Source organism: Mustela erminea, chromosome 11, assembly GCF_009829155.1.
Source record: "Mustela erminea isolate mMusErm1 chromosome 11, mMusErm1.Pri, whole genome shotgun sequence".
NCBI lineage: Eukaryota > Metazoa > Chordata > Mammalia > Carnivora > Mustelidae > Mustela > Mustela erminea.
Genome location: NC_045624.1, coordinates 82,428,128 through 82,452,066, shown reverse-complemented (window position 1 = coordinate 82,452,066; position 23,939 = coordinate 82,428,128). Strand labels below are relative to the sequence as shown.

Below are 23,939 nucleotides of genomic sequence, written 5' to 3'. Positions count from 1 at the left end.
ATCTTGGATTTAATCTTTGTCCAGCCTTAGAGTGAATGTAAGAACGCCCTCTTGGCATTCTAGATCTCATCCTGATTCTGAGCCCTGCATATGGAGAGATAGAAGAGAAAAAAGGTCTTCTTTTAATTGCTTCACATTCTGTGGAAAACAGACATTTACAGTATCTGCAATATACATCCATTTTGTAGCAAATATTAAACTTTTAATATTTAATATTAATATTAATATTAATATTAATTTTAATATTTTAATGTCACCTGTAATATCCTGAGATGAGATGTATAGATAATTGTAACCTATCTATATATACCACTAAAACCAGTCAGTATAACATGTAACTAATGTATTAGAGAAGTAAAAAAGTAATCTATAATACGTTTTTCAGTGTGAATGCTCAGCTACAACTATAAGTCATTATAAAACTCAAATACTTTTTCCATATGTAGAATCATGCGTAGTTTGCTGTACATGCAAACTGCATTAGGTCTGCCTCTGAGAATGTCATTGTCAGAAATGATGCTCAGCTCTAGTGAAATTTCTAAGTGATGAGGATAAGTAATTGCATTCTTGGAAAAATTTGGTGTATATTTAAGGCATGCAGAAATTTATCTTTATCATCTTTGTTTATATGCAAAGTGAGTTCTAGACTCAGATTATAACCCTGTGCTTTTGTTTGTTTGTTTTACCAACAGAGATGTCCAGAGGGTCATTTGAAAATTGGGCAGCATAGAGGGTGATGTTTCATTGATAGCATTGTTCTGTATATTGCACCCAGCCACTCTTAAAACCAAAAATGCTCTCATAAATTTCCATTACGCTGCCTGTGGGTGGTAGTGTCCTTTTTGAGAATCACCACCCGGTGCTGACTCCAGTGGGACACCATGTAGCAACTTAGAGCCTAGGAGCTACCTTAGGTTAAAAAACTTAATTAACATAAGTCAATGCATAGGGACAGTCCTCTGGAAATCTCTAATTATCTACTTAGCCCCTTTTCACTAATTTACTAGATTTTAAGATTACTGTGAAATTTATTAGAAACAAGCCCCCATGCATAAAAGGCCCCCATGCAGAACCCTAGATACACTTGAAAATTTTTTTCTATTATGATAAAAATGTAGATAACATAAAATTCACCATCCTAATAATTTTTTAGCAATAGTTCAGTGCCACTAAGAATAGTCACACGGTTGGGGTGCCTGGGTGGCTCAGTTGGCTAAGCCTCCTGACTTGATTGTGGCTCAGGTCATGATCCTTGGGGTGGTGAGATGGATCTAGCCCGCTGTCAGGATCAGCATGGAGCCTGTTAAAGATTCTCTCTTTCCCTCTCTCAGTCCCTTCCTCTCTCCCCCTTTAAAAAAAAAAAAAAAAAAAAAAAGAGCAGTCATACTGCTGTTCAAGCACCATCACTGTGCATCTTTGGAACTTTTTACATCAGCCCAAACTGAAGGTCTGTACCTATTAAACAATAACTCCCCCCTCCTCCCAGCCCTTGGCAACTACCTTCTACCTTCTGTCTGTATGAATTTGACTGTTTCGTATCCTTCATGTAAGTGGAATCATTCAGTAATTGTTCTTTTGTGTCTGGTTCACTTAGCCTAATGTCTTTGGAGTTCACCCATGCTGCATGTATCAGAATTTCCTTCCCTTTTAGGGCTAATATTGCATTGCATATATTTACCATATTTTGTTTATCCATTTGTTTATTGATGGACATTTTAATTCTTTCCACCTCTTGGGTGTGGTGATTAATGCTGCTGTGAATGTGGGTGGTACAGGTATAGATAGGTATCTCTTTAAGACTGTTTTTAGTTCTTGTGGTTATGTACCCAGAAGTGGAATTTGTTAGATCATATCACATAGTAATTTTATTTTTTAGAATAAAAAATTCTGTTTTTATTTTAAACTGCCAGATTGTTTTCCATAGTGGCTGTTCTGTTTCACATTCCCACCAACAGAGTGCAAGTGTTCTGCTTTCTCCAGTTATAAGTTATTACACTTATAAGAAGTATATCTTCTTGGGACGCCTGGGTGGCTCAGTTGGTTAAGCGGCTGCCTTCGGCTCAGGTCATGATCCCAGCGTTCTGGGATCGAGTCCCACATCGGGCTCCTTGCTCGGCAGGGAGCCTGCTTCTCCCTCTGCCTCTAGCCTGCCACTCTGTCTGCCCGTGCTTGCGCTCTGTATCTCTCTCTCTAACAAATAAATAAAATCTTTAAAAAAAAAAAAAAAAAAGAAGTGTATCTTCTTTGGATATATGTCTAACCAGGTTCTTTGTCCATTTTTTTTAGTTGGGTTATTTATCTTTTTTATCGAGTTGTAGGATATATATATATATATATATATATATGTAAAATACATAAATATTCTGCATATTAATATATAGTATATATAATATATAGTTGTATAATAATGTATATATAATATATAGGTATTCTGCATATTAATCCCTTGTTAGGTATATAATTTGAAAACATTTTCTCCATTTTGTGGGCTGTCTTTTCATTTTTCTTTTAGTATTTTTGATGCACAAGTTTTTAATTTTTGAGAAATCCTATATAACTGTTCTTTTCTTTTATTGCTTGTATTTTGGTGTCATATCAAAGAAACCACTGCCAAATACACAGTCGTGAAGATTTTCCCATGTTTTCTTCTAAGAGTTTTATAGTTTTATCCCTTGCATTTAGGCTTTTGAAATGTTTTGAGGTGGCCTTAGCATATGGTGTAAGATTATGGTCCAACTTTGTTTTTTTGCATGTGGATACCTAACTTACTAGGTTTTTAACTTTCAACTCTCAGAATTGTTGTTATAGTCTCAGTGATGTTACCATTTCAGTGTCTTAATCTCCTTTGCACATGTTACTTTTTTCTACTTAATTTTTAAAATATTCTGCTTATTTTTCTAATTTGTTATGACATCATTTTTATTCGTAAAGATGTGCACATTTTTGTGTGTTTATGAAATTATTTTAGCTTTGTCTCTTTTTCAACGTTCTCTTCAACTATCCTATTTCTTTTCTCTTACCTTTTGTTACTGCCACCAGATACATACAGACCTCATTTCAATAATGTTTTCCATTGTAAGATTATTATTTTTATTACAAGATATGTGATTATTATAAAAATAATTTGCAAAAGGAAGTCAAAAAATGAAAAACATAATCTTAGCCTCAAAGGATAACAATTTATTGTATATCCTTTCAGATACTGATTGATTAGATATGTACGTATTCATATATATATTTGATCTGTTCACACACTTTTGTAGCCTGCATTTTTTTCCACATTAGGTATCCTATACTTTTTTCTATGTTGATTCATGTTGAATTGTCAGATTTTAATGCTTATATAAAAATATATCCAGGGGCGCCTGGATGGCTCAGTGGATTATGCTTCTGCCTTGATCTCAGGGTCCTGGGATTGAGCCCCCCATCGGGCTCTCTGCTGGACGGGGAGCCCGATTCCCCTGCCCTCTCTGCCCAGTTGTGATCTCTCTCTCTCTGTCAAATAAATAAATAAAATCTTTAAAAAAGAGAAAAATATATATATTCATATGGTTCTATCGTAACTTGTTTAATAAACTCCTTCTTCCTGGACATTTAGGTTAACTATATTCTTTTTGTATTGTTAAAATGCATACATGTATTAAGGACAGACTAGAAAGGATCATAGTGTTTGGATTTAGAAAATTTAAAAATATTTAAAGGTTTTAAAAAATATATTGTCTGTTGCCTTCTGAAAGGTTGTAACAATTCTCAGTAATAGTATATAAGCATATTCAGACTTCCACACCATGTCTTAAAAGTCACCCTACTGGTGTGATTAGAAATATTTTATCCCTTTTTTTGAATGATAGACTCTTTTTTTATGTTTACAGAGCTTGTAATTTCTTCCTGTGCTTTGTTTTTTATTTCTTTATTGTTACTTGTTCTCTCCTTATTCTGTTTATTGGTTTCATCTTATCTGTTTTATTTTTTTCTAAAAAGACTTTATTTATTTGACACATGCAAAGGGTGGGGGGTCAGAGAGAGAGAGAGAGGAAGAAGCAGGCTCCCCACTGAGCAGGTAGCCCTGTTGGGACTTGATCCCAGGACCCTGGGATCTTGACCTAAGCTGAAGGCAGATGCTTAACTGACTGAGCCACCCAGGTACCCCATCATCTCATCTATTTTAAGTGTTAACTTTTTCATCACCATCTTTCTGTGCTGTTTTCCCCATTTATTTTTATTTTCATTATTGTCAGAATTTTTAAAAGTATATTATATTTTTTTCTTAGATTTAAAATAGGGAGCAAGGAAAAAATAGGGAACAAGAATTATGAATTGAGAGATCATGATTTTAGGAAGATTCAGTGTCATACATTGGGCACTTAGGGTGACTTTTTCTAGCCACTTGCTTCATTAAGAGAGGCTCCTGCCTCTCTTTAATAAAGCTTTAGAATGACTGTGTTTGAAATGAGCAGTCTAAAGACCTACAGGCTAAAATTTCCTCCTGAGGGAATATTTTGCTAGTACTGGAATCATACTGAAGTAGTACAAATACATCATTTTCTCATACAAGACACCACCTGTATGCTTAGGTATAAAATCTTTGGATTTCTACTTTAGATAAAATCACGAATCTTTCAGAAAATTGTGCTGTCAGAAATGCTACACAATGGAAGTGGCGGGGGGAGTGGTATGAATGTTCCATTTAGAAAAGGTTTGGTTTTACTGAGCAAGGAACAAAGTGTTTTTGAAAGTCTTGGGATGATTTCCTGGGAAGGAAGTAAATAGAATATCTGTAATCAAGTTTTTAAAATATTCTTAAATTATCTATAATTATTTTCACCAAACTTCTTTAACTTTTAAAAACATCTTCACTGAGATATAAACCACACAGTTTGCCCATTTAAAGTGTTGTATGAGTCAGTGATTTTTAGTATATTCACAGTGTAGTATAGCCATTACCATCACCAATTTTAGAACCTTGTTACCCAGAAGAAATCCCATATCCTCTATTAGTAACCTTCCATTTCCCCTAAACCCCACCTCAATCCTAAGCAACCATTAATCTCCTTTTGTCTCTAAGTTTGACATTTCCAAACATTTCATATAAATGGAATTTCATAATATGTGGCCTGTGTTTGACCCCTTTGACTCAGAATAGTGTTTATAAGGTTCCTTCATGTTGTAGCATCTATCAGTATGTCTTTTTCTGATGGAGTAATATCTATTGTTTGCATATATGGATATGCCACATTCTGTTTATCTGCTCATCAGTCGATGGATATTTAGGTTGTTTCTGTCTTTAGGCTATTAAGGAATAATGGTACCATGAACATTCAAGTACAGATTTTTACCTGGGCTTATGTTTCATTTCTCTTGGGTATGTATTTAGGAGTGGAAATGTTGGATCAAATGATAACTCTCTAACATTTTGAAGACTGTCTGAGTATTTTCCAAAGTGGCTGCCCCACTGTACATCCCCGCCACTAGTGTATGAGGGTTCCAGTTTCTCTACGCCCTCCCCAATACTTGTTACTCTCTCTAATTTAGCTATTTTGATGGGTGAGAAGTGGCATCTTATTGTGGTTTGGATATGCATTTCCCAGATAACTATTAATGCTGAGTATTTTTTCATGTTTATTAACTCTTCAAACTTAAAGTATAAGAAATCCCTAGTAGAAGCCCTAACCTGATATTTAGATCCATTGGCGAGGATGAAACAAGGGAACACATCATATCTCATTAATTCAGAGATACACATTGCATCTTTTTTTTTCTTCCAAGATTTTATTTAAATTGAAGTTAGCTAACATATAGTGTAGTATTAGTTTCAGGAATAGAATTTAGTGATTCATCACTTACAGAGAACACCCAGTGCTCAGTACAACAAGTTCCCCCTTTAATGTCTGTCACCAGTTTAACCCATCTTCCTGCCCACCTCCCCTCCAGCAACCTTCAGTTTATTCTCTGTAGTCAAGAGTCTCTTAAGATTTCCCCCTCTGTGTTTATCTTATTTTTTTTTCCTTCCCATCCTCTTTGTTCATCTGTTTTGTTTCTTAAATTCCACATAAGTGAAATCACATGGTATTTGTCTTTCTCTGACTTATTTCGCGTAGCATAATATACTCTAGTTCCATCTACACCATTGCAAATGGCAAGATTCCATTCTGTTTGATGACTGACTACTAGTCCACCGTGTATGTATATATACACGCACACCACATATTCTGTATCCATTCATTAGCCAGTGGGCATTTGGGTTCTTTCCATTCTTTGGCTGTTGTTGATAATGCTGCTGTAAACATTGGGGTGCATGTGCCCCTTCACATCAGTATTTTTATACATTTTGGATAATTACCTAGTGGTGCAATTGCTGGGTCATCGGGTGATTCTATTTTTAACTTTCTGAGGAACCTCCATACTGTTTTCCAGAGTCCACCAGTTTGCATTCCCACCAACAGTGTAAGGGGGTTCCCTTTTCCCCCTATGCATCAATGTCTATTGTTTCCTGAGTTATTTTTAGTTATTTTGACAGGTGTGAGGTGGTATCTCACTGTGGTTTTGATATGTATTTCCCTGATGAGTGTGATGTTGAGCAACTTTTCATGTGTCTTTTGGCCATCTGCATGTCTTCTTTGGAGAAATGTCTGTTCATGTCTTCTGCCCATTTCTTCAAAGGATTATTTTTTGGGATGCTGAGTTTGATAAGTTCTTTATAGATTTTGGCTACTAGTCCTTTATCAGATATGTCTTTGATATGAGTGCCTCATACACCAAGTGTAATATGGCTTTAGTAAAAACAGCTTGAAAAAAGAAAATCTAGACATTTAAGAAGTTTACTGATTATGGTTCTATAGTCCTAGAGTAACTTGTTCAACTAGAACCTAAAGTATTCTCAAGTTAGGTTCAAATATTCTTCCTCTTATACTTCATCAGATTAAATTTCTGAGTAGCTCGTGGTGTGAAGCCTTTTTACTTTTTTTAAACCTTCTGATTAGTGTGCCAGTGCTTGTGAAGCTATTTTATCATGTTCTAGCTGGTGATTTGGTGCTTTATTTATCCTCATTTTTAAATAAAAACTAATTCCCTATTTCCTTGTAAAACATTAATTTTTTTGATATTTATTCAGGGACTTTTGCCTATTTTCTTTTTTATAAACTTGAGATCTCTGTGTGTCCGTGTGCATGAAGGAGTGCAGGGATTTAGTTAAAGCTGCTTGGTCATTTATCATTGTTAGACTCACCCTCATTCGGTGGAGATGGCTGATGAGAAAAAGCAGTGAGGCCTTCCTTGTCTTTTATTGATCTCCGTGGAACTTTGACCCTGTACAGAAACTGGGTACAGCGAGAAAGCCAGAATTAAAAACAATTTATTATTGTTGTTTATATGAAATCTACATGTTAACACAACTGCATGAGTCAGGATGGTACAAATAATTTTAATCATTTCCAGCTGTGTAATCCAGAGTTCTGTTGTGGCCCATTTCCTCTCTCCCTCCCCCTGTTGTCTTTTTATTGTGATAGGAATACCTAACATGAGATCAATTCTCTTAACAAAATAATTAAGTGGACAATACAGTATTGTTAACTATGGGAAATGTGGAGTTGCCCCATTTCTTTTTAATTTGTATGTGATGTAAAGTGACATCTAACAAAACTATATATATGTTACATATTTTATATATATATATATATATATATACCTTCTACAGTAGAGAACTGGTCAGAATAACAATCCCATTGACAGATGATGTTGTTTAATAGATCTGGCATCAGATTATTAATAGATCATTACTTTTACTGAGCAAATTTGCTTCTGTGTAATTTCAGTTATTGATCTTAATTCAGCCTTCTTGAGTGTCGCACAGTAACTTCTCTTTCTACATGAGGGCTCTTCAGCTATTTATCAGACAGCCTGTTTTCCCTGATGTTTTTCTTCTGTTAACTTCTTAAGCCTTTTTCTGAATGAAGCAGTTCATAGACCTGTATGCCTCTCTGGACATACTCCCATTTATCAATATCCTTTCTAGAACAGTAGTTTAAAAAGTATTTCAGATATTAGTGGAGCAGTGGAAAAGTATAGGGTATAGTTCTTATATTTTGGAATTATACGTGCTTGTACATGTTTTATTTGTATTAACTTTTCTGTAACTTTTTACTCTCATTTTCTTTTTATTAATTTAGTTCTTCCAGGGAATTACTGGATACATTAATTTGTTAAGCTACATTTGTAGCAGGTGTTGATATTTTAAGTCAACTGCATGTATTAATCACTTCCTCTGAGTAGCCGTTCCTTACCGCACAGTCTGTAGTGTCTCCTGCAGCCTGTTTCTCTCCGCTCCTGAGACCAGGGACCACAACTCTTATTTCCACTCACTCTGTCGTCTATGTCCAGCACTGAGCCTGCCATATAGGGGGTACTTCACGTATGAAAGAAAAAGCACCGTGATTGTTCATTTCCTTCACACCTTCCTAGAATCAGAACCCTTGTCTTAACTTTGACTTGATTGCCTAACATACTTGTTGACACCAAGTTGCTAGAATTCTGGTTGTATGGATAAGATAGACTCTTTTGAGCACTGACACAGCTGGAAAATGGTTGCAGGCATGGGAAAGAGGGGACACTACAAGGCCTTGGGTTAAAATAAGGATCTTTGGGATGCTGTGCCAAGAAATTTGCATTGAAGAGTTGATACAAATTTAAATATTTGAGAAAAGCAGTTTTGGAAGGAGTATAAAAATTGGGAGATTGGGTAATTAAGTTTTGAATATGTTGATACGCAGGAGGAAGTTTCCTCTGCACCGATGGGATTCGTATTTGTCAAAAACTGACTGTCTTGGGATGCCTGGGTGGCTCAGTCAGTTAAGCATCTGACCCCCGGATCCAGCACCGCGCCTCCCTCCCCCTCAAGTGGGCTCCCTCCTTCTAGGGAAATCTTCTTCTCCCTCCTCTCCCTCTACCCCACGTCGGCATACTCTCTTTCACGCGTACTCTCTCTCATGTGCTCTCTGGCAAATAAAATCTTTTTTAAAAACCCCTAAAAAATACCTAAGGGAAAATCCTAAAAAAAATGCAAACATACCTTGAATATTTTCTTTTAAAAATATGTAGTGTACTTTTATTTAGCAATCTTTTGATGTAGGATTGAATGAAAAATGCACAGTCAACATCATACTTAGTAGTGAAAAACTTGAGTATGCCTCACTCATTACAGTTCAGAATTGTCTTTTTACATATACGAAATAGACCTCTTATTTCTGGTTTCTATTTCTTTTAAGTCAGAATTTAAAGATACCTGCAAAGGAATCTGAATGAAGAATCCTACTAGATTTAAAAATATTTTCCCTTCCATTTAACAGTAACTCATGGCTTACTTGATTCAGTAGCCTTGATTAGAGCTTGCTTTATTGGGTCTTTCCAAGACATCGAATTTAGTTTTTAGAAGAAAACCAAAACAACAACAACAAAAAAACCCTGAAATGTTTTATTTTGTATATGTTGATTGGCATAATATTTAATTTTTTAAAATTTCTTAAAAGATAAACGGATCATAAAGGGAAGAAAAGAATAGACTTAAAGCGTACAGCCCAGACTTCTGGTTATCCCCAGTATCCACTGTCCCTCAGTATTTATTTTCTAGAATATGGCCACACAGCAAGGAGCCAGGTGAGGCCAGGAGGCTAGATTCTGCTCCTGGGGATGTGAGTGGAAATGATGGTTACATTTTTTGAGTTAACACATTTGAAAGCAAAGAGTGTTTCCTCCACTTCCCTTGCTTGTTCTCCCTCCCACTGTCTGCAAGGTTTGTGTACAGGTGGGATCACAGACAGACAACTACACTGAGTTGGAAGCCTGTGAGGTTGTGAAGATGGCAGAGTAGTAAGGCGAAAAGGCACTTGGGCTCCTAACATTATCACGCTGACTGTGACCTCTGAACTGCTTATGTTTGGACTGCTGTGTTAAGGAGAGGTGCCATTCTTTTTCTTATTTAGATCACTTCCTTTGCCTGAACCAAAATATTTTGGAAAACTTTAAACCCCAAGCACCCACCTCCCTATGGCAACCATCAGTTTGTTCTCTGTGGTTTAAAATTTATTTCTTGGAGGGTATGTGTGTGTGTGTGTATGTGTGTGTGGCTGTTTCATTTCAGTTCCAGAGATAAGTGAAGTTAAATTATCTTTCTCTGACTTATTTTGCTTAGCATTATACTCTCTAGGTCTATCCATGATGTTGCAAATAGCAAGATTTTATTCTTTTCTATAGCTGAATAAAATATTCCATTCCATTCCAACATACCAGCTCTTCTCCATTCATCTGTTGATGGACGCTTAGGCTGTGTCCATAGTTTGACTATTGTAAATAACGCTGCAAGAAGCATAGAGGTGCTTGTATCCTTTTGAATTAGTTTTTTTTTTGGGGGGGGGAGTGTAAATACCTAGTAGTGTGATTAATGGATCATAGGGTAGTTTTATTTTTAAAAATTTTGTGGGGGGACCTGCACACTCTTCCACAGTGGCTGCACTGGTTTACATTCCCACCAGTAATGCACAAAGCTTCTTTGTTCTCCACATCCTCACCAACATTTGTTGTTTCTTGTGTTTTTTATTTTATCCATTCTGACAGGTAAGAGATGGTATCTCATTGTGGTGTTGATTTGCATTTCCCTGATGATGAGTGATGTTGAGCATCTTTTCATGTGTCTGTTGACCATCTGTAGGTCTCCTTGGGAGAAATGTCTGTCCACGTCTTCTGCCCTTTTTTAATTGGATTACATGTTTTTTGGATATTGAGTTGTATAAATTCTTTGTGTATTTTGGATGCTAACCCTCTATTGGATATGTCGTTTGCAGATATCGTCTCCCATTCAGTAGGTTGCTTTTTAGTTGCGTTGATGGTTTTCTTCACTGTGCAGAAACTTTTATTTTGATGTAGTCCCAGTAGGTTATTTGCTTTTCTTTCCCTTGCCTCAGGAGACCTATCTAGAAAAATGTTGCTACGGTCTATGGTCAGAGAATACTGCTTGTGCTCTCTTCAAGGATTTTTATGTTTTCAGATCTCACACTTACGTCTTCAACCCATATTGAGTTTATTTTTGTGTTTGGTGAAAGAAGTTGTCTAGTTTCATTCTTTGGCATTTACCTGTTTAGTTTCTCAACACCATTTGATGAAGGGAATGTCTTTTTCCCATTGTGTGGTCATTTGTCCATTGTCAAAGGTTAATTGACCATATAACTTTGGGTTTATTTCTAGGTTTTTCTATTCTATTCCATTCCACCAAAAGCATGGTGTCACATAGAAATGATTTAATCTGAGTTGGTGAAAATAGAAAAATAGAATGGTAGTATATGCATCCGATTACTTGAGGGAAGTGTTTAAAGTGGTGAGAGAATGACCTTAGTTCACATCAGGTGTGTGACACATGGTCATCCAAGTCCCTTTGATAATTCTTCAGAGCAGGCTGTGGATAGTAGGTAAAATTTAGGGTGGATACAGGAGAAAGTATAATATCCATGTCTCCTTCTAAATATGATTAGAAACCATTACTTACGTATTAATAGTGAGGGTTATAGGAGTTAATGTACACCATTTTTGTTTTAATTTAGCCCAAAATCAGCTCACCTCCTGCTGAACTCCTACCTACTGATTAGTAGAGAAAATTACAAAATGTTCAACGTTACTTAAGCCTTAGGCCAATCGGATTATTTAAATAGCCCATTTATTTTTTAATTGAATTATTATTAGCATACAATGTTACATTAGTTTCAGATGTACAACCTAGATTTGTCAATTCTGTACATTGCTGGACCGTCTCCACAATAAGTGTGGTCATCATACAGTGTTGTTACAGTATTGTTGACTATATTCCTTATGCTGTATTGTTCATTTCCATGACTTACTCATTTTATAACTGGAAGTTTCTATCTCTTAATGCCCTTTTCCTATTTCATCTATGCCTCCCCTCCCCCCCACCCGGCAACCACCAGTTTGTTCTCTGTATTCATGAGTCTGTTTGTTTTTTTTTTTTGGGTTGGTTTTTATTTTTGTTTTTCTGATTTCTCATATAAGTGAAATCATATTAGCGTTTCGCTCTCTGACTTATTTCACTTAGCATAACATCCTCTAGGTCCGTCTATGTTGCAAATGGCAAAATTTCTTTCTTTTTGATGGTTGAGTAAACAGCCCATTTATGTAGTTTCCAGAAGAAAATGTTTTATCATTTGCCATCCTACACTCCTGGCTGTTATCCCTAATTGGTATGGGGGGGGTCAGTGTGTGAGTGGGAAGAAGGGGCAGAGTGACTTACTCCAACTCATTGTAGCAGGTCCAGAGTCTTAGATGTGCTATGCTCTGCCTCTTCTGGTCTTGAACACAGTGGCTCTTACCTAGGTGGTCCTGGCATCACAGTTGAAGTGTCTCGTGCTATTAATCATGGCTTGCGGAGAGCCCTCCTGCTTGAGCTGCCTCTAAGTGTGGCCTGATGATAATCTGTCACCTAAGTCTCTCTAGGGTTGTGGTTATCCCGCCTGCCATATGGGCCATCTGGTAGACCCAGTGTCTGTCGTCTTAGTTCCCACACTCCCGAAAATTGGAAGTACCTTGGTCGGAAAGGCTCAGCCTCAGATACTTCCCTCCCTAAACATGATGTGGTCATTTTTAGTCTCCATGTTGGTAAGGGGCTCTAGTTAGGATAAAGTAGGGGAAGATAGGGATGGTCATGAAACTTTTGTTAATAAAAGTAATTTGCTGTGATTAGATTGTGAGATTTATATGCATGAGTGATGATAAGGGAATGTGGGTTTGAAGCAAATGAGATTCAAAAAGATAATTTTATTCAGATTTGATCATGAGAGAGATATGACCAAGTTTTTCTAAATAAATTGCACAATTTTAAGTCAGTGTTATAGACAACATAAAAATTCGGAAATTACAGAAATATTTGAAGTATAAAATTGCCTAAGATACAAATATTTAATGCTATACCTCTTTAAATGTTCTTTTCGCACTAGCTGGCCGGTTAGCTCAGTTGGTTAGACTGGCGCTAATAAATATATTTTTTTGCGTGAATATATATTTACATATAGCTTAAAAAGGTATGTTTGATTTTCCTCTATAAATTGTTTTGTCAATTAATTTTAATTCATTATGCATTAAATCTATGTTTTGATACTCTTTTATCACTGATATTTTTCCCTATTCTGTACTTTGCCTTTCCACTTCATTATGGTGATTTAAAAAAAAAAAAATGTTTGTAGGTTTCGGGACTTCTTTGTTTGGTTTATATATATATACATATATGTTTGCTTATATATTTAAACCTAAACAAATTTAAAAAAATTTATGTCAGTATAAAGTCAAGCTCTGTACCAAAGAAACCTAATCTGACCATGGCCTAATGAAGATGGATGCTTATTCCTTCCAGGTAACAAATCTGAGGTTAAGTAGTGTTGAGGTGCTCTCCTTATATAGGCATTCAGGGACCCAAGTTTCTTCTTTCTTGTTGCTCCAGCATTGTCTTAATCCATATAGTTAGAACAAGACCACAGGCATATCTAATTTCTGGCTCATACAAAGGATCAGGAGAGAGATGCCAAGGCTGCATTTTCCTTTTATACACGTCATATGCTCTGATGGGAAATGTGGTGATGTTATACCTAGCAGCAAGTAAGGATGGAAAATACAGTCTTTAGCTGTCATGTTCTCAGCCAGTACTCCTGTTACAATAGAAGAGAACCTGTTTTAATGGAAAATCACAAGCTCCCACCACACTTTTTCTTTTTTCTTTCCAGTCCAGAATTCTCCCTTTCCGTAGTTCATGGACATATTGCTACATTTTGTCATACTTTCTTCATGGTGTATTACTTCCTGCCTGCCAGAAAATGTGTTTATTGTATTCCTGCCATGTGCTAAGTATAGGAGAAAGCTTTGGGGATATTGTGGTAAAAAAAAAATCACTGGGGGTGCCTGGATGGCTCAGTTGGTTAAGCATCTGACTTTGTCTGGGGAGCCTGGGTTGGGAAGGGCTCCCTGCTCAGCGGGAGTCAGCTTCTCCCTCTCCCTCTGCCCCTTCCTCTGCCGCTCCCTTCACATCTTCCACTCCCTCTGCTGTCCCCTCACTGCTCAGGCTCTTAAACTCTTAAAAGCAAAACAGGGCTTTCTTTCTTCATAGCTCATAGTTCAGTACCTGTGAGAGACATTAAATCAGCGATTCTAGGAGTGATCCATGGACCCTGGGGTCTCTGAGACCATTTTCATAATAATACTAAGATGTTGCTTGCCTTTGTAATTGTGTTGTCCTTTGCTATGATAGTGCCAAAATACTAATCAGTTAGACTACCAAGTGAAGTCAGTGGACCTAAATTGTACCAGCAGTCTTTGTAGTCTTCACTACTATGCACTTGTGATAAAAAATGCTAAAGTTGTAAAAATCAGTATTTTTATGAAATCATGACCATTAGGTAATGTCCGTGTAATACATGGTGTAACCAAACAGGAAGTGTGCCCAAAGGACTTTGCCATGTTCCAAAGCATGTTGATTATCTTGAGGAAAAACAGTTGTGTGGTTGCTTGAGTTGTGATTTGAACTAGTTGCTCTTTTCTTGGAATACCACTTAGACTTGAAAGGAATTATGGTTAGTCCTACTTTGGGATTTGGCAGAGTTAGTTTGTCACTTCAAAGAAAACAGCTAACAGTGTTAGTTGCCAATAATAAAATTAGAGATTTTGAGCAAAAAATTTTTTTTGAAATTAAAAAACTGTGTCCCTGGCACTGAGAGCCTGATATCTTCCCAAGATCTAGACTCTTTTCTGATGAAATTACAGGTAATATTAAAAAGGTAATTAAGGGTGTGTGGGTGGCTCAGTTGGTTGAGTGACTGCCTTCAGCTCAGGTCATGATCCCGGATTTCCGGGATCGAGTCCCACATCAGGCTCCCAGCTCCTTGGGGAGTCTGCTTCTCCCTCTGACCTCCTCCTCTCTCGTGCTCTCTCTCTCTCATTCTCTCTCAATAAAAATAAAAATCTTAAAAAAAAGTAATTAAATAAATACATATACTATAGGTAATATATATTCTTCTTACTATGTCATTACCATTTTGTATTGAAAATACATCAATGTTGAGTTCTGCAGAGCTCAGCGAACTAATTTCCAAATCAGACATGGGTAAAATACCTATCCAAGTACAAGGGAGATGTATGAACTTTAAACTCTCAGAAGTATGAACAGTTCATAGAAATGCATTATTAACCAGTCTTTAAGCTACCCTTTTCAAATTTTGATATAGAATCGAAGAAGACTATCCACAGTCATCTATACATGCTATGAAATTGTTCTTTCCTTTTCTAACTACACAATTACGTGAAAACAGATTTTCTTTATATACTTCAACCAAAGTATGATAATTGCACCATATTAAATGCAGAAGTATATATTAGAATAGAGAAGCCAGGTTCCTTTTAATAAACTGTTTGCAGAAATGTAAGACAATATTACTTACCTCACATTTGAGGGGAGGAGGAAGATACAGTTAGTTTATGTTTTTTATAGGTAGTCAACAATTAACTGATTACAGTTACTCTGATCACTAATCAAGAAAAAAAATGTGACCCTTTTTGGGGTTCCTGGGTGGCTCGGTTGGTTATGCAACTACCTTTGGCTCGGGTCATGATCCCAGCCAGGGTCCTCTGGTTGAGCCATTCTTGCTCAGTGTCATAGTATGGAACCTCTTACAAACCTCTTAGGATTTAGTTTTATTGAGAGTTAACAATGAGAAGGTTGGCCATTTGGGGAGTCTAAATTTTGGTGTTTATAGTCATTATCCAGTTATCGTTATATCCCAGAATGCCAGATATGCCCCATAAATATGTATATATTTACTTAAATAAATTCAGAGCTTTTTGTAGGTAAGTAAAAAGGATTTTTAGGCTATGACCCCTGTTGAGGAATAAAATTAGAAACAAAATATTCTCCCAACCTAGAAATCCTCCTTGTAAACGTATCAGAGGGGAAAAAACAAGAACAGAAACAAAACAACAACAAAAAAAACACTTGTTTTTGAATAAGCATTGAACCAGAGTGTGGTGTATATTACAGGCAGTGCACTAAGATCTTGCAAAGACAGGAAACTCCTCCCCTTATACAGCTAAACGATACAACGTACTATATACATATTTTCAAGTTAGACCTAACTAGTCCTTAAGAGGCTTGACACCTTATGCACACAGTTCATTGGGTAGATCATTGAGGTTAGCTAATTGGCCTTGTCTGAAGGAGAAACATGTCTCTTATCTTTATGACAGGAGGTAGTTTTGCATCTTAGAGCAAGGCACCCATCCAAGTTAGACCCCTACCCTTCCACAGAAACTGGGAGATAGGGGTGCTGTCTTCTTTGATGTTCACATTTCAAAGAAGTGGCTCCCAATCTCTTAAGAAGGATGTTTTGGGTTATAAAGCTGACCCCCCCAAAAAAAGCCTATTTGTTTTCTAAAATATGTGCACACACACATTTGAAAGAGAGGGAAAGTATTTACAATTATAATTTTTCTCAAGTAAATGTTCTAAGAACAAGGAGGGGAGGGTTATCTTTCCCCTTACTTTCAACAGGTTTAATTAAGCCTCATATTTTTAATTTATACTTGCTTCTGTCTTTATTGCTTCTGTCGTAAATATAAGGACCTTATATAAGGACCTTATAAGGACCTTAATCTTGTTGATTGTGTGGCTGCAGTTTGATAAACAAAAGTGAATTTACATGTAATTTGGTTTTATTCCAGTTTGAATTAAATTATGCTGTAGCTTTATTCACTGTAAAAATTTGAAGTTGTTAAATTCCATATAACATTTAGGATTCCTTAAAAGTAGAGTTGGTAGCCCAGGAATTCAGAATAAGATAATGAAATTGCCATCTTAATAGCTGAATAGCCTCTGATATTGGGCAGCTGAAATCCTGAAGCCAGGAGAATTGGATGAAGAACCTTCTTGGGGGGGTGGTAATTTGTTTTCTGAGGTCAGAGGTACTTTGTTTTTAAACTGTTTGCAGTTAAAAGTTTAGATTTCCTATACTGCTCCTCAACAAAATCAGGGGCAGACACTATTTGATTATTATTTTTTAAATGGCAAATTATGTAATTCTAGTCTAGAATTAAAATCTATCTAACCAAGTTTCCTTTACTTGGATACTGTTTGTGTTTTGGTTCCTTCCCCCTACTTGTCCTTACTTGATGTGTTTCCCTTTCCCGAATCTCTTTGTTGACCCTCAACCGCCAGGAGTTGCCTCTTGGTGTTACCATGGTGATGCTCTCTGACTTTCCACCATCTGTCTGTGCATTACCATCAGAACTCTGCTTCATACTCCTGCTGAGCTTACTCTTTGCCCTCAGAGAAGTAGTTTTCTATTAGCCACTTTCTCCTTAGAGAGAGATCTGAAGGAGCAGTGGGAGGGGGTTGTGCCTGGATGGTGCAGTCAGTTGGGCATCCCACTCTTGGTTTCAGCTGAGGTCATGATCTCATGGTCATGAAATCAAGCCCTGTGTTGGGCTGCACACTGAGCAAAGAGTCTGCTGGAGATTCTCCCTCACTCTCTGCCCCTCCTGCTTATGCTTGCCCTCTCTCTGTCTCTCTCTGAAATAAATAAATTTTTAAAAAGAGAGAGGCCAAGGGGCCTTTTTGGTGATCCCACCTTTGACTTTATAGCGCATTAGCTTACTAGTCTACCATGACTATATTGTACACATTCTTGCCCTTTGGGAGTAAAATCTCCCTTCCTAGTACTCTGAAGTCTTTCTCATTTGACAGTGACCAGCTTGTTCACAGTTACTCTGTAGATGATTTAGTCACCTTGACCAGCCTGATGTTGTGACCACAGTGGCCACACACTTTGCTCTTTTCATACATGTTCTATATTCCTTGTTTCTCCTTGAGAGAAGGGTGCTTCCAACCCTTTTTAATGCCACTTCTGGATTTAAGGGGAAAACACTACTGTCTAATTGAGTATTACTAGTAAAATTCACTTTTTTCCTTTCCCCTGCCTGTCCACTAGGTCTGAGATTATTTCTTCCTCCTCCTCTTCTTTTTTTTCAAATAATATTGCTTCCTGTCAGTGTCTCAAACATGATTATACTGAGATTTTTGAGAATGACCTTTAACTCTTTCTTGTAGGCTGTGTGGAAAAAATACCAGTATTTAGTATATTGGAACCCTGATCATGTAGCATTTCTGATTTTCCTATTAGGAGTCTCTGCATGGAAGTGAGAATTGAAAACTAATTACATGAAATTGCTAAGCTTTGAAACTCTTCAGCATTTCTGCCTCTAGGATATCTGTTCCTCAAAGAGCACCTTGTGACTCGCAAATAAATTAGGTAAAAATCCAATTAATAATACTCCCATTCTCAATCTTTAATGTTAAAGAGATTTGAGGGTATTTTGCATCACAGGCCATTGACTTAAGATGGTCATTGCAAAGAAAGCTAAGTGTCCCTGCTATCAATTATTTTAAGAGATGCGAAGTGTATTAGAACTTAAAGATAATGTCAGGAAATTTTCTTTTCTTATTAAAATTCTTATCTGTGTATACATAGTTAAACTGGTAGTTGGGTTTTTTTTTTTTTTTTCTTTTTTCTTTTTTTCACTATTTCTGATTTTACCCCATTTGGCTCTCAGACCTAACTGGCTTATATCATGTGAGCCTTTCTGGGCCTTTCAGTTGTTGACCTGTTTCACTGAAAGAACGATCCTTGGGTGGCTTTTCATCAGAGCTCACTATACCAATGGAATCCCCACTTCTGTGTGTGGTTACAGGGATCTAGAAGGTCTCATCATCACAGCATGGTTGCTGCTGACTTAGTGTACATTTCCGTAGAAACCAAGAGGGCCTTCGTCAAGATAGCCCCTGCTGCAGACTACCTAGGACATGTTAGTTGGGTGGATCTCTCTTGCATGAGAGAAATGTGTGAGCCACAATGGCTACAGTGGTGCTTTTCACAGAGCCAAGTACACTGTTGTTGATTAATAAATAATGGGTTGTTTATCTTGGAATTGTTTTTATTGGCAGATGCCCTGAAACATTCAAAGGCTGTCTGTAAATGAAGAATGTCCTCATTGTTTATTCAGCTCCTGCTTTTCTACTTAATGTGCTGGTATCTTGGGAAAATTTCTTGAATATCAAGTCACAAGTAAAATTTAAGCAGCTTTACCCGCCCCAGATTTTCAAATAGGCCATTTAACAATGACTTGTTCTCATATACCTCTGATGATTTGGGATTGTGTGTGTGTGTGTGTGTGTGTGTGTGTGTATGTGTTGTGTGTGTGTAGCTAGAGGGGATGCGGTGAAGGGAACGAAGCCCAAAAGTTTGCTCTCTGATTGTAACAGGCACAAGTAGCTTAAATAAATTTATGTACATTTCTGGTTGATTTTGTGGCTAGCACAAGTTAGCTGCTGAGAATTCAAGAATTCAAAAAATATTGCAGAATTCAAGAAACATGTGCAGAGTGAGGGGCAGCAGGGATCCCTGGGGGAGTGGGTCAGGAAAAGGTGGTTGATGAAGGGGTAAATTCGTGGTTGATGGAGGATAAGCAGGGTGGCAAGAAGCAGCAGAGCAAATTAAATTTTGGCAGGGGAAACAGAATGTTTGAAGGTTTGTAGTGTGATCACAGTAGGTGTTCTTGGAACTGTAAGGTATTCGGTCCTGCTGGATATGGGGCCCAGATAATATAAATCCTGGCTGTGTCTCTGAAACCATGATAAATACCTCTATGATAAGTAGCCCTGGCCAAAGACAACACGAAGGCAGGTGATGGACTTGTTGTATTTTCTTTGTTTTGTGTCCTGTGCTCAGATGTTCTCTGCTTCTGGCTATCGGAAGGAGCCTGATAAGTAATTGATATAATGTGATACGTGAAGACCAGTTACTGTTAAATGTGAAGGATAGGACGGCTCTCCCTTTACAAAGGGCCATTTGATTGGTAATATTTTTATGTTATGATGGCATAATTCTAGGGACCCAGACTCTGAAGAGACCTTGCATATGTAGAAAGGGAAGGAGTGTTTTGAAAATGGTTATGACTTGTGTGATAGGGAGGCTAGAAGAATGTGGGAGAGACACTTCTGTCCTACATCCCGTTGCATCCCCCATGCTAGCCAGTTATGTCGGCTGTTTGTTAGAGGTTTATGATGCTAGTTGGACATATATTGCATGAGACACAGCTGTTGCAACATAATATTTTTCAATTATTCGTTATATGGCTTCTTGGCACCACTGCCCTCCACTTCATTCTTAGGAAGAAGCAAAGGTTAAAATTAGGATAACTGACCAAACAGAACATCTTTCAAGACAGAGCAAAATTTTGAATAAAACTAATTTATAGTACTTTAAGTTATAGAAGATTGAATTTTTTAATGGTTTAGAGAATGCACACATCAATAAAAGCATTTTTTTTTCAGTTAAGTTGAAGTATTGTGAAGTAATAAACTGATGGGACCCTTTTTGAGTTTTTCTATATGTTATATGTTAAAGATTGTTTTGATATAGGGACTCCTGGGTGGCTAGTCAGTTGGGCGTCTGGCTCTTGGTTTTGGTTCAGGTCATGATCTCATCGGTTGTGGGATTGAGCCCCGTATTAGGCTCTTCACTCTGTGGGGATTGTTCTTTTTTTTTTTTTTTTAAGATTTTATTTATTTATTTGACAGAGAGAGATCACAAGCAGGCAGAGAGGCAGGCAGAGAAAGGAGGAAGCAGGCTCCCCGCTGAGCAGAGAGCCTGATGCGGGGCTTGATCCCAGGACCCTGAGATCACGACCTGAGCCAAAGGCAGCGGCTTAACCACTGAGCCACCCAGGAGCCCCTCGGTGGGGATTGTTCTTGAGGATTTTGTCCTTCTGCCCCTCCCTGCACACACACACACACACACACACACACACACACTCTCTCTCTCTCTCTCTCGCTCTCTCTCTCTCTTTCTCCCTCTCTCTCTCCCTTTCCTTTTCTCTCTCAAAAGAATAAATAAATCCTTTAAAAAAAAAGTTTGTTTTGATATACAATAAAATTTAGCTGTAAGACAGAGAAGATGTGTGTGTGTGTGTATGTGTGTGTTTGCGCGTGCGCATGTGCGTGTACACACTCATTAATGTGCTGTGTTGAGGGGGTTGGATATGTGCAAGTGATGAAGTTAGAAATCCTTTATTTTACTTTTTTTTAGGTGCCGGTGAATCTGGGAAAAGTACAATTGTGAAGCAAATGAAGTAAGTAGATTGAAAACATTAAATTTGTTTTTTATGTTTAACTGTACCCTTCCATCAAAGGAAGTAAGTGTTGTTTTGCCTTTTTTTTTTTTTTTCCCTTTTGTCCCATTAGAATTATCCACGAAGCTGGTTATTCGGAGGAGGAATGTAAACAGTACAAAGCAGTGGTCTACAGCAACACCATCCAGTCGATCATTGCCATCATCAGGGCCATGGGGAGGTTGAAGATCGACTTCGGTGACTCAGCTCGGGCGGTGAGTTGTTAAATTCATTATAACAGGCCTGATGAGTGGCCAGAATAACTTACATGATAATACTAAACTATGTAACACAGATTTATTTACTGTGTCAAGACCATTTTATAAAAGGAGTCAAAAGGTTTGTAGTGAGTGAATTGAGTCAGAAGCTTTAGAAGTGATAACCCAAGAATCTATAGCATTGTGTAATCTCTTTATACCTAGAATTGTTTCCTTATCCATCAGATGACTTGGACAACTCAATAACCAGTGCAGTATTTTCTATGTAACGTGTGATACTGGGTACTCCTGTATCTCCATAGTGATTCTTGGTAGTTACTGCTGAGTTTAATGCTGACTTTTCAGAATTTGTTTTCATAATCTGAAATGCTGAAATGATCTAATTATTTGTATTTATGCCCAGCCTAAAAAGCAGTCTAATCTCCTATAATGAAAACAGTATAAAATCTTGCCTGTCTTTTGAATAGGAAAATATTGGCTGTTAGAAAACGTGGATCAGGATTTTGGAGCTAAAGGGATGGGGACCTTAGGAGAAAAGCTAGTTCCACCCCTTTATTTGATCAGTAAAAACACTGGAACCCGACATGACAGAAAGATTGCCATATGGTTAGTGGGAACAGGGCACCGGGCTGGCACTTCTGCATTTGGTCCAGTAACTCATTTTACATTTGATTGCAGCTTCCCTGGTCTAGTCCTTCTGACACTTTTTTCTTCATTTCACCCCTCCCATTTGTTTGCTTAATCTATTATTTAAAGTTTTATTATTTGTGTGTGGTTTTTTTTTCTTCACTGATTTATTTTTAATAACTAATAAAACTTAACCCTTCCACAAACCTTACCTGAAATTCTAGCTTAAATTTTGATTTTTTTTGGGTACAGAGTAGGTGTCTTATTGCTATTACTTTTTTTTTTTTATAGTCCCTTGTATTTCATGTATTCAGTATATATGTGTATGTGTGCATGTGTGTGCGTGCTTGCTGTCTCCCTGCTAATACTAGGAGGAGTTTCTGTATTGAGACTGTAACTTTTCCTTTTTGTCTTCATAGTGTTTGGTAGAAAAAAAAAAAATTTTTTTTAACTTTGAGACTCAATTTGTTCTTAATAGGAAAAAATAAAAGCATTATGAGAAAAAATATATTGGGGAAATTTAAAATAACCCTTTTTTTAATATAAGTTACTCTTAACATTTCTTTGTCAGTTATTGATCCATATTAATTTACTAAGCTTTATCTTTTAAACAAAAATTTAAAAACTTAGTATACTGAATTAAAATGTTCAGGCAGATTTCAAGATTATTTTGAATAATAATTCATTACCTTATAATCTTCTTTTCTGGAAGAGGATTTGATCATATTCAGACATTTCTGCCTAATCTACTGTTCATAGAATTTTTTCTTTTTTTATCTTTGATTGATTCATTAATCATTGATTCATTCAGCAAATGCTTTTTGAGCTCTTAATCTTACAGTAGACTACCACCTTGAAGAAGAAATGGATATAGATTGTACTTCACACCAGTTCCAGTTATGGTAATTTAAATCGTCCATCCCAACACATAGATGGCATTCTACATTTAGATGTTATATGTGATTATTAGTTCGGTTTTGTAGCCTCCCATTTTCTGAGGAAACTGAAGGGCCAGTGCAAGCAGTATTTTGTGGAGTCTCTTTATTTCCTGTTTTTCTCTCAAGGGCTGAAGGACAGAATTGACTGGGAATAACTGCTCTGTTGCCACAGACTTCAAAAAAAAAATTTATTTATTTTTTACTGGTTTTCTGATGCTTTGAAATCTACATGTGGTACTTCTTTTCTCCTCTTTGTTTCACTTAGTGGCAGTTTGAGTCACTCTTCTTAGACTCTCTGGCTGTAGCCTAGTAACTGTTTGCCTCCTACCTTCAGACTCTTCCTTCTGTTTGCTTTAGCCATTGTTACTAACTCCTTCACACAGATGTCTTCATGCTCTCACATTGCTTTTGATGGTCTGCCCCATGTCTTTTTTTGTTTTCATTTTAATTCTTTAAAGATTTTATTTATTTATTTGAGAGAGAGAGAGTGAGAGAGAGCATGAGAGGGGAGAAGGTCAGAGGGAGAAAGCTCGAGGTGGAGCTGGGAGCCTGATGCAGGACTTGATCCCGGGACTCTGGGATCATGACCTGAGCCGAAGGCAGAGGCTTAACCAACTGAGCCACCCAGGTACCCTGCCCCATGTTTGCTTGTGTTGCCTTGCATCTGATTAAGCCTTAAAATACTTGGAGACTTTTGGAATTGTGCTAAGAAATAACAGAGATGCACTAAACATGGCCTAGACTTGAGGAAGGGACATGAAGCTGGATATTGAAACGTGTAAGACTTTCCTAGACAAAAACAAAGAAAATGCATTCCATAAATAAGAAACAGTATAGTGAAAGACTGAATATATTTCTGTTTCTAAAGTACCAGTTCTTGGAACTGTTATCCCTGAATTGG

The 23,939-nt window shown here is 37.1% G+C and overlaps 1 protein-coding gene across 3 annotated transcripts in view; it reads left to right on the top strand.

The window, feature by feature from the left end:
* Positions 1–23,939, top strand: part of GNAI1 (G protein subunit alpha i1) — an 83,126-nt gene that overhangs the window by 32,452 nt on the left and 26,735 nt on the right. For all 3 annotated transcript variants that reach the window (XM_032304762.1, XM_032304764.1, XM_032304763.1), the window contains 2 exons: positions 21,174–21,216; positions 21,329–21,470. In XM_032304762.1, coding sequence (XP_032160653.1) covers positions 21,174–21,216; positions 21,329–21,470 — 185 coding nt within the window. The remainder of the gene's footprint in view (positions 1–21,173; positions 21,217–21,328; positions 21,471–23,939) is intronic.